This window comes from Pan paniscus, chromosome 11 (assembly GCF_029289425.2).
Source record: "Pan paniscus chromosome 11, NHGRI_mPanPan1-v2.0_pri, whole genome shotgun sequence".
NCBI classification, from domain to species: Eukaryota; Metazoa; Chordata; class Mammalia; order Primates; family Hominidae; genus Pan; species Pan paniscus.
In genome coordinates this window covers 22,330,014-22,343,723 of record NC_073260.2, presented here as the reverse complement: position 1 = coordinate 22,343,723, position 13,710 = coordinate 22,330,014, and the positions used below count along the sequence as shown (strand labels likewise).

At 41.6% G+C, this 13,710-nt stretch overlaps 1 protein-coding gene across 5 annotated transcripts in view; it reads right to left on the bottom strand.

Moving 5' to 3' along the window:
• ASTN2 (astrotactin 2) overlaps nt 1-13,710 on the bottom strand; it is a 980,114-nt gene that overhangs the window by 575,923 nt on the left and 390,481 nt on the right. For all 5 annotated transcript variants that reach the window (XM_034928931.3, XM_014346251.4, XM_034928932.3 and 2 more), the window contains one exon: nt 3,407-3,574. In XM_034928931.3, coding sequence (XP_034784822.1) covers nt 3,407-3,574 — 168 coding nt within the window. The remainder of the gene's footprint in view (nt 1-3,406; nt 3,575-13,710) is intronic.

Genomic DNA, 13,710 nt, shown 5'->3' with positions numbered 1-13,710 from the left:
GACAATAAGAACATCATTTATTGAGTATCAACTATGAATAAGATACTACCCATTTAATGAGCATTTAGTATAAATAAGATAGTGTCTCATGGGTTTAAATGCCATCTAGATGCTGTAGACTAGCAAATTTCTATCCCCAGCTAAGACTTCTTCTTTGAATTTGAGTTGTGGACCTGTAGTCGATTTTTTTTTTTTTTGAGACACAGTCTTGCTCTGTCACCAGGCTGGAGTGCAGTGGCATGATCTCGGTTCACTCTAACCTTCACCTCCTGGGTTCAAACAATTCCCTTGCCTCAACCTCCTGAGTAGCTGGGACTACAAGCATGCGCCACCAAGCCCAGCTATTTTTTTTTTTTTTTTTTTTTTTTGTATTTTAGTAGAGACAGGGTTTCACCATGTTGGTCAGGATGGTCTTGATCTCCTGACCTAGTGATCCACCTGTCTTGGCCTCCCAAAGTGCTGGGATTACAGGCGAGAGTTCTTATAATTTTATGTTGTCTTGGCACCCATTTAAAATACAAGTTTAATTTTTTCCATCAGAAGTAGGGCTCAGTCATCCTTGACAAAATTTATAGTTCTACACTTCCCTCCAGTTCCTCAGTGTGGTCAATCCAGGTACCTGCCTGCAATGGAAATGACACAGCAAAGGTTGCTGCCTGGACAACAGAAGTAGACCACCACACCAAAATGGCCCAAGCCAGTGGCCAGAGATAAGAACTTAGAGGCATCTTTCCCACCTAGCAGATGGGCTTCCTGCTTTCCTGTCACTTCCTTTACAGGTATCATTCAGACATTTGCTCATGAACTTAAAGTGACCCATATCCTATTCCCCAGTACATACTTCTCTCTCTCTCTCTCTCTCTCTCTCTCTCTCTCTCTCTCTCTCTCTGTCTGTCTCTCTCTCTGCCTGATTCTTCACTCCTGTCTTGCTTCCTGTGACCCAGGGACAGAAGATTGCCTTCCTGACTCAGGATCTGTAAGTAATTAATCCTTGAACTTGTTTCCTATTGTGGTGTTTAATTGAATCTGTGCCTTCTGTTTGAAGAAGCAGGAGCTATCCTAGGCCCTGGATATTGGGGAGAATACAAGTGCAGGCTCCCAGCACCAGACTGATGGTCAGGCAGGCATTAACTGCACACAGGTTAGATAAACCACCAAGGGTGGCAGCCAGTGTAATCAAACTTCCTGTGTGAGGGACTCCTGGGTCACCATCAGACAACCAGATCTTAGGCTGCCCACCAGGTAAAAGAAGTATCCCATGAAGGGCACACTGTAAACACCCACACCCAGCCCCACTTTATTTCCCATTTTGGCAGGGTTGCTAGAGGTTCTACTACTGGAACCCCAATTTAGCAGGGGGCTCTTAGATCAGGACCCAAATGCCCATTCTCCATTGATGTTTAGAAGTCATTTTGAACTTACACCCAAAACAACACTCTTTATCTTCCTCACCCAACCCTGACCTTCCCACTGCATCCCCTGACTCAGTAAATAGTAACTCAATGTGTCCCATTGTTCAGACTGAAAAATTTGGGATAATCTTTGACTCCACTCTGTTTCTTGCATTCTATTCTCAGTAATAAATTCTGTTGAGGGTATACTCTTAAATGTATCCAGAATCTGATCACTGTTCACCATCTTCTTCTCTTACCTCCATGGTCCAAGCCACTACCAACTCTTGCCTAGATTAGAGTAATAGGGCCTTTGAACACCCCTGAATCAACTCACCACACAGCAGCCAGAATGGTCCTATTCAAATGCAGGTCATAGCACGTTGCTTCTTTACTCAGAATCTCCCAAGGACTGTCCATCTTCCTCAGAGTAGAATCTGAAGTCCATATTATACTATACAAGGCCCTGAGGACCACCATGCCCCCAAACTTCTTCTTCTCAGCTTTCTTCTCCTACTCCCCTTCTTTCTCACTCCCCATCCTGGCCCCACTACTAGTGCTAAATAAACAGCACATTAGGCTGGGCGTGATGGCTCACACGTGTAATCCCAGCACTTTGGGAGGCCGAGGTGGGCGGATCATGAAGTCAGGAGTTCAAGACTAGCCTGACCAACATGGTGAAACCCCCCATCTCTACTAAAAATACAAAAATTAGCGAAGTGTGGTGACGCATGCCTGTAATCCCCGCTACTCAGGAGGCTGAGGCAGGAGAATCACTTGAACCTGGGAGGCGGAGGTTGCAGTGAGTCGAGATCAGCCACTGACTCTTTTACCTCCTTCTGCCTGGAACACGTCCCTCGGATATTGACATGGTTTATTCTCTCATCTCGAGGTGTCTGCTCAAATGTCATCTTCTCAGAGAGGCCTCCCCTGACCACTTTCTGTATAATGAAACTCCACCCAAACTCCCAGCTTAGCACTCCACATGCTTTGTACATCATTCTTTTCCCCCACACCAGCATCTATCATCATCTCACAGAGTCATATAATTTACCTGCTTGTTTGACCACTGCAGCACTGTCCCATAGAAATTTTCAGAGTGATGAAGATATTCTATATCTATGTTGTGCAACAATGTAGCTGCTAGTGTGTGGCTATGGAACACTTGAAATCTGGGTGGTATGACTGGGAAAATGAATGTTTACTTTTATTTAATTTCAATTAATTTAAAATAAAATGCCACATGTAGCTAGTGGCTACCATATTCCACAGTGCATGTTTAGTGTCTACCCCACTAGCATGTAAGCTTCATGAGGGTGGAGATTTTGCATATTTTGATCACTGCTGTCTTCCCAATACCTAAAAATATGCCTGGCTACTAAAGAAATACCTGTTGATTTTTGTTCTTGCAATGGGGGAGGGGGGAGGGATAGCATTGGGAGATATACCTAATGCTAGATGACGAGTTAGTGGGTGCAGCGCACCAGCATGGCACATGTATACATATGTAACTAACCTGCATAATGTGCACATGTACCCTAAAACTTAAAGTATAATAATAAAAAAAATACCTGTTGAGTGAATTAATGAATATGCTATGAGATTTCCACACAGCATCTCATTCAATCCTAATGACAGTTTTGTGGGTTGGTGCTATTTTCATTCTCTTGAACTGAAAGGTAGGCAGTGTCTTGCTCAAGATCACCCAGCTAGTACCAAGAAGATAGGCTCTGAATGCAGGGATATGTGAAGTGCAGACATTTTGCTTGTCTGGAGCTAGGCCAGATGTTCTTTGTGGTCCTTTCTTACTCTGAGAGTCTGTGGCTCTCTAAGAATTTCCTCCCTTGAAAGGCAATGGCAGCACATAGATTAGTGTTTATTAGATTGATGGGCCTTCTTATTCAGCCACTTGTCAATGGCTCAGAATCCATGGTTCTTTAGGTAGAGGGAGCACAATGCCTCTTTCAACCCAGCCTCTCCCACCTTCTATCCCCATCCCGGCTCCCATGGCTCACCGGTTTCTGGGTCGCAGAGCTGCTCACAGGCATCTGTCGTCCTTTGGCCACAGAGGTCCCTCACCCATGGGGAGGTGGCATTGATCTGGTAATACAGGGAAAGCTTGGCCGGGTTTAACCAGTCGGAGATGTCCAGGTAGCTCCCTTCACTCACCACGAAGCTGCTTCCTATGGGTGAACAGAGAGACAGATACTTTCTTACTGATTTTAAGGTCTTAGCTGATGCTACAGAACACAGAGAGGTGTGTACAATCCACGTCCCCCAGGTCATCTGATCTCATTTGTCTAAGTGCACTTGCAATGCGCCCATCATGGTGTTGCAAGCCCATAGGGAGATAGAGGCAAATCAAACATGGGAGATAATTCAACCTAGTGATGAAAGATAGGCCCTTAGGACTGAGAGGGAAGTAGGGTCAAATTCAGGATCTGCCCTTACTAGGCATTGACTTTGGGCAAGTCACAAAGTGCCCCTGGGTCTTGGTTACTTCCTCTGTAAAGGAGAATATTAATGGAATGTACCTCATGGAGTTGATAGGGGAATGAAATAAATTCATGTAGATAAAATGCTTAGCTGGCGCCTGACTTATTATGGGAAATAATGATTAAACATTAAATTTCAAAGGAAAAGAAAAAAGCTAATGTCCCTGTCACTCAGATGTCTCCTCTGGAACAGGGGTCATTGATGTCCACAGGGGCCAGGTGGCTAACATCAATAGGAAAGACTGGCTGAGTGTGAGGGAAATAGCATCCAGGCCTCCTCACCTAGCTTGTGTTGTTTGTTTTTGTTTTATTATAAGAAAGACAGAAAGATATAGAGAGACAGACTGAGATAAAGAAAACAGAGACAAAGTGAGATTTCCAAAGAAATCCCCAGCACCTCTAAGGAAAAGAGCAGCACTCACCCAAGAAAAAAATGCCCTGATGTGGCAAAACAATAGGGAGAAGGAGAAGGTGGGGTTTGGGACACAATAAACACTGTAGGCTCCATTAAAATGGAGCAGCTATGACTCAGCTCCAGCAGCTCTTGCCACATGGAACTAAAGGCTAGTGGCACTAGATCTTCAGATTTTCTTCAGGAGAAGCTAAATATTAACATTTTTATTATTATCAACCAATTTTTCAACATTTCTGATGGCTAACATTTCTTCTTGAATACTTGCGTAGGCCAATATTTGCTCTAAAATGTTCCTTATCCCACATATATGTGGAAACATACATATATGTATATAGTACTATATTACATATAAATGTATAATAATAATCTATGTAGATATTCCACATACATGCACATGTTCACACACATATACATACACACACACCTTTTTTGGGAGGCAAGAAACAGACGCCCATTCAGGATGGCTGCATGTAAGTTGCAAATGGTGAGTGTATGCATGTATAGCAATAAAACAAAACAAAGATAGAATTTCACAGGGGGAAAAATATGTACCCAAACAGAACCAGGCTTCACAAAGCTGGACAGGGAGCGTGAGTCTAGATTGACGGCAGATCTAGAGACTGCAGCAGCAGGAGACTTTAAATTGTATTTTATAATTAACATGACTCAGCTTCTCTCCTTGTTTCTACCTCACTGTCAAGTAAAAACAAAGAAACACATCTTTGTGTATGCAATTCAAGTTCTCCAAAGACAGACTCAGTTAATAAGAATCATATGGGTTCTATGGAGGTCTATCTGTCAGGTCACATCTTACTCTGCTGGCTGACCTATGGTTGGACTCCTCTTGGCTCCGGTGCACAGCTGTGGTCCAATGAGCAATGGCCAGGGAGGTGGGATCACATCAGACCACACCTGGCTGTCTGAGCATCTAAGACTGTGGGAGGAGAAGTTTCCCTGGAAATAGTAAGGGTATGACTGGCAATGATTATCTTCTCTAATTCACACAAATCATATGATTTCTGTCATCCTATGCAATAAATCCCTAAGTAAAGGCACAGTGGACAACATAATTTTGGTGCAAAAGAAAGAGGGGTCTTTGTGAAGTAGGGGGAATAGACAGTATCAGGACTGAGATAAGGAAATGACCACATTTCAAGTTGGCCCTAAAGTCCTTGGCAGCTAAAGCAAAAATGGAAGGAATCTGTTGGATTCCATATTTCAAATTTCTGGCAGGAGAAGATATGCAAATCTATCTGCAAAGCCATATTTCCCCCCTGGAAATAAGCCCAAGCAGAAACATGTCACATGGGTCCTTGAGGAAGGCACAGAACATCAGTATCAACTACAGATTTTTCTTTAAAAAAGCACAGTCATGCTGTTTAAATGGATAATTCTTGTATTTATTCTCACTAAAGACTGAAAGATGGATATTGAATTGTGTCCCAGGGCTGAGTTTGGTTAAACCCTCTACTTCAGGAAAGCTACACAGTGCAGTGATAAAGAGAATAGAATCAGCAAGATAAGAGTTCATATCCTCACTTTTTAACTTACCAGCTCTGCAAACTTGGGCAAAAAAACAAACCCTCAGTTATCATATATGAAAAGTGGGATACCAATTCCCTTTTCATAGGTTGATATAAAGATTACATAAGACAATGCATTTGTCTTAGGTCAGAATCACCAGAAAACAGACCCAGAGGCAGACACAGGCATTCAGGATGTTTTGGGGTACATATTCTTGTAAGAGGATGAGCAAAGTGGGATTGGGCAAAGGGAGAGGTCAAACTGACATACAGCAAATCCCTCAGCTGATCCCATAGGGAGCTCTGGGGCTGGGATGATCCTTCAGTGATGTTCCAAATCAAGACAAAGATGTCAGGACTTTCTATCCTCACATTGGCCAGTCATAAGCTGTGAGCTATCCCTGGAGAGGGGACATAATCTTGCGTGAAGTGGTCCCTTTCAAAGGAAGGCATTTCTCAAAAAAGGACTCAGCTGAGAGTGGTCAACCATCCACATTTCTGGCAGCTGGGGAATAAGTGCCTAGGTGCTGACTGGAAACCTGAGTGCAGCATCATGATGTCCACTACAAGCTCTGTGAAATCTCAAGGAACAGGAGCTATTTTGATTATTATTTTGAATTCTTATGAACTTAGAAGCTCTAAATGCAATACCAGTAAACAGATTTCTCTCTATTATGAGAAATATGGGTTTCCATGAAAGAGATTGGCTTGAAAGCAGGTACAATAAATGGAAAGTTTGTGTCCTCCCAAATCCCTATGTTGAAACCTAATCCCCAATGTAGTGATATTTGGAAGTGGAGTCTTTGGGAGGTGATTACATGGGTGGAGCCCCTAAATGGGATGAGTGTCCTTATCAAAGAGACTCCAGAGAGTTCCCTCACTCCTTCCACCATGTGAGAACACAGGGAGAAGTGGCCATTTGTGAATAAGGAAATGGACCCTTATCAAACACTTAATATTTTAGCACCTTGATCTTGGAATCTGCAGTCTCCAGAACTGTAAGAAATAAATTTCTGTTGTTTATAAACCAACTGCTATAGTAGACTGAACAAACTAAGACAGCAGTTTATCCTTAATGTCTTTAAAAAGATATTATGCAGAGTTATACATTTGGTTTAATGGCAGAAGGGAGTTACTATCCTTTGAATGTCCTCTGCTCATTCGTGGCATGAATGTGATATGTATTCTGCTCATTTAATCCTTACAACAGCCTTTCAGGATAGGTATTTCTTCCAATTGAACATGAGGTTCAGAGAGAAATTGACATGGTCAAATTTGCACAACCAGAAAGTGGCCAAAATGGAACTTAAACCAAGATTTTTCAGCCTTCGAAGCTGGAACATTTGCCTTTCTTCAAGCTATCTTGAGGCTCAGGGGTTTTGGTCAGTTGCTTTTTATGGTCCTTTTCCTCTATCTACAGTAGTCTGTGAATTCCTATTTAGTGCATATCATGTAGAGTTGGAGGGCTTTTTTTTTCTCTCATAGACCGTGATTTCCTACAGAGAAGAGGTCATGACTCGTTAGTCCTTATCAATCCAACTCTCAGTAAAATGCCTGGCACATACTAGGACTTTAGTGAATGTCAAGTGCATTAATGAAATCAGAGTTCCATGCTTGACTAGAGGGAAGTTCAATTCACTTCATCATGGAATTGTGAAGCAGAAATGCTTCCACGTTGATCCCACAGTTTAATTTTTCCATCCTGTGAGAGCCAGAATACAAGACTAGCCCTTCAGAATCTCCCCAGTTCCAAACTAAATGTTGAACATCACTATCGTGGCTCCTGAGCTCTTATTCACCCAATGGGCTCATGATGCATATGGCAAAAGTAGAGAGGCAGGCAGAGAAACTCAGTGACAAGGGTCAAGGATGTGTGGCAGGGAGGTGCCATATCAGAGTCTGAAAAGAAGTAACTTTGTGCCAAATTTAATGTAATCATTTACCCAACGTTGATGAAACTTCTTCCTGTGTAAGAAATAGACATAGAGACTAAGAAATGGGCTTAATCCATTGAGAAAGTTAGGGATAAAACAAGAGAGATCAAATATCTGCCCAGATATCTTTAATACAACCTACAGTGTGGTAAGAATTGCCTGAAAAATATAGGCATTGTCTTTGGATATAAGGGAGAGGAAAAAGGGGACTCAAAGAGGAACATTGAAGAGTTGGCCTTTAAGCTATACCTTGAAGGATGCAAAGGAGACCATGACATAATGAACTGTTTCCTCCAGAGTAAGTGGGAGTAAGTGGCCACCTGTGTGGCATTTACCCCTTAAGGCTAGACTCCATAACTGGCCTGCACTACTCTTAATCTCTTTATTATTTGCAAGGCACTCCACTCAAGTTGCACCTATATGTGCTGTGCTAGAGTGTCATTCATTCACTCAGATATGGCTATGTGCCAAGCCCTGCAGCAGGCTCTGGTTGAGTAAAATATGGCGTCTGCCTACTGAGAACTTATAGCCCAGAAAGGAAGATCAGATATGAAAAATCTAAGGCAAAGCATGACTGTCTGTTCCCCTCCCCCCATCCCTCACTTCCCTTACTTATTTGCCCCTCCGATTGTGCATTTCTTGAAGGCAAAGCCCGGCTTCATTTAACTCTACAATCACTGCCGTGCTTAGGGTGAAGTTGAGGTTCAGTGTGGGCATGTGAGAGAGAACAAGAGAGAAAGAGAGCACTAAGTTTAAGGAATGTCTAGCAGAGCTCTCTGAATAAATTCCATTTATTTGGGAATACAAACTACACAGAAAAGGAATAAAAGGCACTATTCCATGTGTCTCATGTTTTTCTAGTTTTTCTTTGGACCCTTGTTTTATTTTTTGGCTTTAAATTAAAAGTGTCCTCCCCACTTTACTGACTGTTCTGAGTTCCTCTCTACACTCATATAGATCTCCCCAGAGAGCAATGACTCTGAAATAAATCTCTGCCAAAATCTCAACTTCAAAATGTCATGTTTCCTTATTTTTAAATATATATATATATATATATTTTTTTTCTCCCACTTACTTGTGGGAATATACATCATCTAATTAGCCAAATGGATTTTCAGTTCAGCCCAATCATTTCGTTATCTAGCATCTGAAGCCCAGCGTTGCTCAGGGGACTGCACGGGCACGGAGGTCCTCATTAACTCTGATCTTCAATTACATTGATTATCAGCCTGCTTCTGTAATTGTGCAGCATAGATCAGGGGTGAGCTGGGTAGCTCAGGCCACTCTGTAACATACTCTGAAAAGCCAGAGGCACATCAGCCACCAAAGAAACAGAAGGCTACAGATGAGAACTAAAAATACCACGGAAGGAGGTATCACCAGACAAAATTGCCTGGAGAGCCAGACAGCAGCTGCAAATCCCTTTCATTACACCTCACATCATGAAATAGACCTCTGAGAACCATGGATAGATTTCAAAAGAAGGCTCTGGTCACAGTGGCAAATGGTGAGCAGAGTAATGAAAAATGTGTGGCTAAAAGATGGTCTTTATAAATGAAGTGTAGAGACTGTTTTGGTCAAAAGTTTTCATTTTTATTTTCCCTCTTTCTTTGGGTAAAAATAATTAAAGATTCCCTCCCTTCTGTTACATCATGAATACCACGGGTCCTAGCTGTCTTGGACCTGGGAGAAATGTCTTCCTGGGAACAAGATGAAAAACAAAATGTGTGATGAAGCAGGAATGAAGATCATATCTACTATCAGCCCGACAGACCCAAGAAGAATGTATCACTTTTACCCTTCTCCCAGGTCCACAGAGCCCCAAGTCAGGCTTTAATACATTCCACCACCTACCATCAACAGAAAACTATTTACGGGGTGGGTGATAGAACTGCAAAAATGTGGTTAAAAACAAGCTTGAGGGTTTTTGAGTATGGGCAAAGGCAACCTGTATACCTGGGAGAAAACAGTCTCTGAGAGCAACCACTCTGGAGGAACATTATCGTGGGGGTGGTTCTCCTACAAGGATCTTCGAGAGTCCTCCTCCGGTTATCTCTGTCTTCACTTCCTGACCTTCCACTCCCAGCTCTTTCCTCTGTCATCTTCTTTCCTTTTGCCTTGGATCAACCCCAGCCTTCTTCTATTCTTCTCTATGGTTCCTACTTGTTATGGGTTGGACTGTGTTCTGCCCCAAATTCATATGCTGCGGTTCTAACCTCTAGCGTCTCAGAATGTGACTGTCCTTGAAGACAGGGTCTTCGAAGAGGTAATTCAGGTTAAATGAGGTCATTAGGGTGGGTCCTATTTCAATACGACTGATGTCCTTATAAGAAGAGGATATTGGGGCACAGGTACACATAGAGGAATGACCATCTGAGGACACAGGGAGAGGACAGCCATCTACAAGCCAAGGAGAGAGGCCCCAGAAGAAACCAGCTCTGCTGACACCATGATCTCAAACTTCTAACCTCCAGAAATATGAGAAAATAAATTTCTGTTGCTTAAGCAACTCAGGCTATGAAACTTTTTTCTTTATGGCAGCCCTAGCAAATTACCTCTATCTTATTTCTTTTTGTTTGTTTGTTTGTTGTTGTTGTTGTTGTTGTTGAAACAGTTCTAACTCACCCAGGCTAGAGTGCAGTAGTGCGATCATGACTCACGGCAGCCTTGACCTCCCTGGCTCAGGTGATCCTCCCACCTTAGCCTCCCAGGTAGCTAGGACTACAGAGACACTACAGGACCACCACACGTGACTAATTTTTTGTGTTTTTTGTGGAGACAGGATTTTGACATGTTGCCCAAGCTGGTCTCAAACTCCTGGGCTCAAGTGAGCCACCTGCCTTGGCCTCTCAAAGTGTTGGGATTACAGGTGTGAACCACTGCCCTTGGCCACCTCCGACTTCTTTGAAAGCAAATATCTCAAGCTTGCCATTTGCTCCACTTAGTAACCTTTATTTTGTGCTTGGGATACCTATGAATCACTTCTCAAAATAAAGCTTTCAAATGTATAAAACCAAATTTATAGTATAACAAATGTCATGAATAAGTGAAGCACAGTTCTTTCAATGGACCCCATGGAGGTTCATGGAGCTCAGGATAAAAACCCAAGTCTGAACTAAGCTATTTTCATCCACTCCCCAGATACCAAGTCTGGTGTCTTATCTGGTTCCAAACACTTCCAACATCACTGGATGGACAGAGGGATTATTATAATACCCATAAAGTGTGTGAATCAGATGGAAATGACAAAGCGAAGAAAGAAGCTAAGAAAATGCTGAGATGTTCCAGTGGTTATTTTAAGGACAGTCAACCTCTTTCTGTTAATTTTACATGAAAGTACTTTTTTTTCATGCTCTGAAGAAGATAGCAACTTGGTTAAGATTGGGGTTTCCTGGAATCATTATACAACAGATTAGAATTTTATGGTGCTATGCTAGTTATATATCTAATTTTACAGACTATCAGAAAAATTTGAGTCTCTCTAGTCCAGAGTCTCTCAACTTTTAATATTTTTATCAAGTGTTTTTAAGACATTTTTCCTTAACCACTTCCCACCCATGAAATTTTAATACCAGAGATATATTGTATATCTGCTTATACACTGTATGTACTGTTTATATACTATGCTTTCACTGTACATAGATTAAATATTTTCACTCCCTCCCCAAGATCAATTTTTACCTCTTTGGGGATGTTATGTCCTTATTGAGAATGTATGTTATAATCAGACCCTTTTGCAGAGATAACGAAACTGAGGGTCAAGGAAAGGGGAAGGGGACGTACCCAAGATCCCCTCTGGGATTAGTGAAGTAGCCACAGCTAGAACATGGACTTTGTGACTCTCAACCTCTTCTGGTCATGAGGGAGGTGGGAGTGAGAGAAGTCAACTGACTCTCCAAGAGCCACAGGTGTCAGGGCCAGACCAGAATCTAAGTGCCATAACTTCTAAGAGCTCAGAGTCTGTGCCAGTATCTTCCACTGACAATCAAGAACCGTCCTGGTGGAGGGAAACTGTCACTGGGCTAGAGCCCAGTGGGAGTAGGAAATGCTAATAACTGTGAGAGGACCACTTCATAGAAGAGACATTGAGATCTCATTACTGCATATCCCAGAAAAAAGACCATGGAGATGAACAGTCCACTGGGATTTGGGGTATTCTTGGTTTTATATATCTATCTATCTATCTATCCATCTATCTATATATATATGTTATATATATATGTTATATATATATAGGATATATATGTTATATATATAGGTTATATATATACAGGTTATATATATAGGTTATATATGTTATATATATATGTGTGTGTGTGTGTGTGTGTGTGTTTCCAAATAAAGCTGTATCAAAATGCACCTATTTCCAAATAGACGTCTTCCTGAAGTGCTGTGCCCAAATTTGCTCCAGGCAAATGTGTGTCTACTGTTTTCTGTCTTCCCTACCGCAGACTTGTGATCAAAGTCTGGCTGAAAACACGTTGCCACAGAATTCTGCATGCCTTTATGTATCCACGGTCTTGCTTCAAAGTTGAGTTAGGGGTGTTTGAGTCTGGACAAAAAAGGTTTGAAGTTTTGACGTTTCAAAAAAGTATCTTTTCCCCCAAGAATACAGCAGTTTGGTACCAAACTAGGCAATGGGAAAAGAATAAAGTCATGACACGTTTTCTCATTTTTCTTTAATCATTTAAATTTTTAAAGACGAATTTTGGCTGAAGGTTGAAAGCAGCTGTTTACTTTTAATTTAATTCTTTCTTTATTTTTTGAACTCTTTTTATGACTTCATTGGGAATTTAGGCATCAGACCCAATTTTAGTGTTGGATTTCTTTTTTAACTAAGATCTGTGCTGTTTGAATGAACACGGTTGACGACTACTCCCCAAACCCAAAGGTCATTTAGCTCTGAATTCCTAATAATGAAAAATCTCTCTCCATGTCAGTTGCTCAAGTAAGACACGAACTTAGATGGAAACTTTGATAGGAGTCTAACAGGAACAGATTAAATCTGGCCCAGCCACTGAGTTGCTGTACGATTCTAGAACAAATCACATAGTCTTGGTAAGCCTCCTGCATTTCTTAATCTGTACAATGTGAATAATGCTTACTTCATAGAGCTTCTATGGAAATTAAATAAGATTCATTTCGATTGCCTATGGATAGTACAGTTCCTGGCTAAGGCTTTCATGTTTTTTTTTATTCTAGGGACAAAATGTACATGATAAATTACACATTCCATTTACAATTGTATATCTGTCTGTATATACAATACATATTACTATATATTTTGCATGTGCATATACAATTGGTAATTGTGTATGTCCATGTTTATGTGCATACACACTTGTACATACACATAAGCACAGATAATTCTGTCAATAATGTGTCCTATGTAGATGGTGCCTTCTGAAATTGTGCAACATGGTGATCCTCCTTGGGACACAGCCAGATATCAGTTTCATTAAAAAAAAAAAAAAAAAAAAGTCACCTTGCTCTCACCTACCTAGGCTAGACTCATTTCTTCTAGGCTGACTTATCCTAGCAGCTTTTCCCCTGACTGTCACAATATCCTGGGATGATCTGCATAGGGTGGGAATGAGGGACCCTACTTGAAGACATGTTGCAAGAGTGAGGAACCACTGTGGGGTCCTAGAAGTATGCCTGGCATATATTAGGTGCAATACATTTGGAATGAAAATTTGTGGTAAGACATGAATAGCTGAGTAAATTAACAAATGAATGAGTGCACCTTGTGGCCTACAGGACCCACCAGCTTCACTATGCTCCCTGCAGCCTGTTTCCACTTCTTAGGGTCTACCCTTTTGTATGAGATGTGCTTCCTTCTGCCTTTCCCAAGAAATCTGCAGAAACATCAGGAGCTGTTTGGAAAAGACAGCTCACAACTGTGAGCACTAAGAATAACCATATTAGCAATTCTTCCCCAAATCTCTTTCA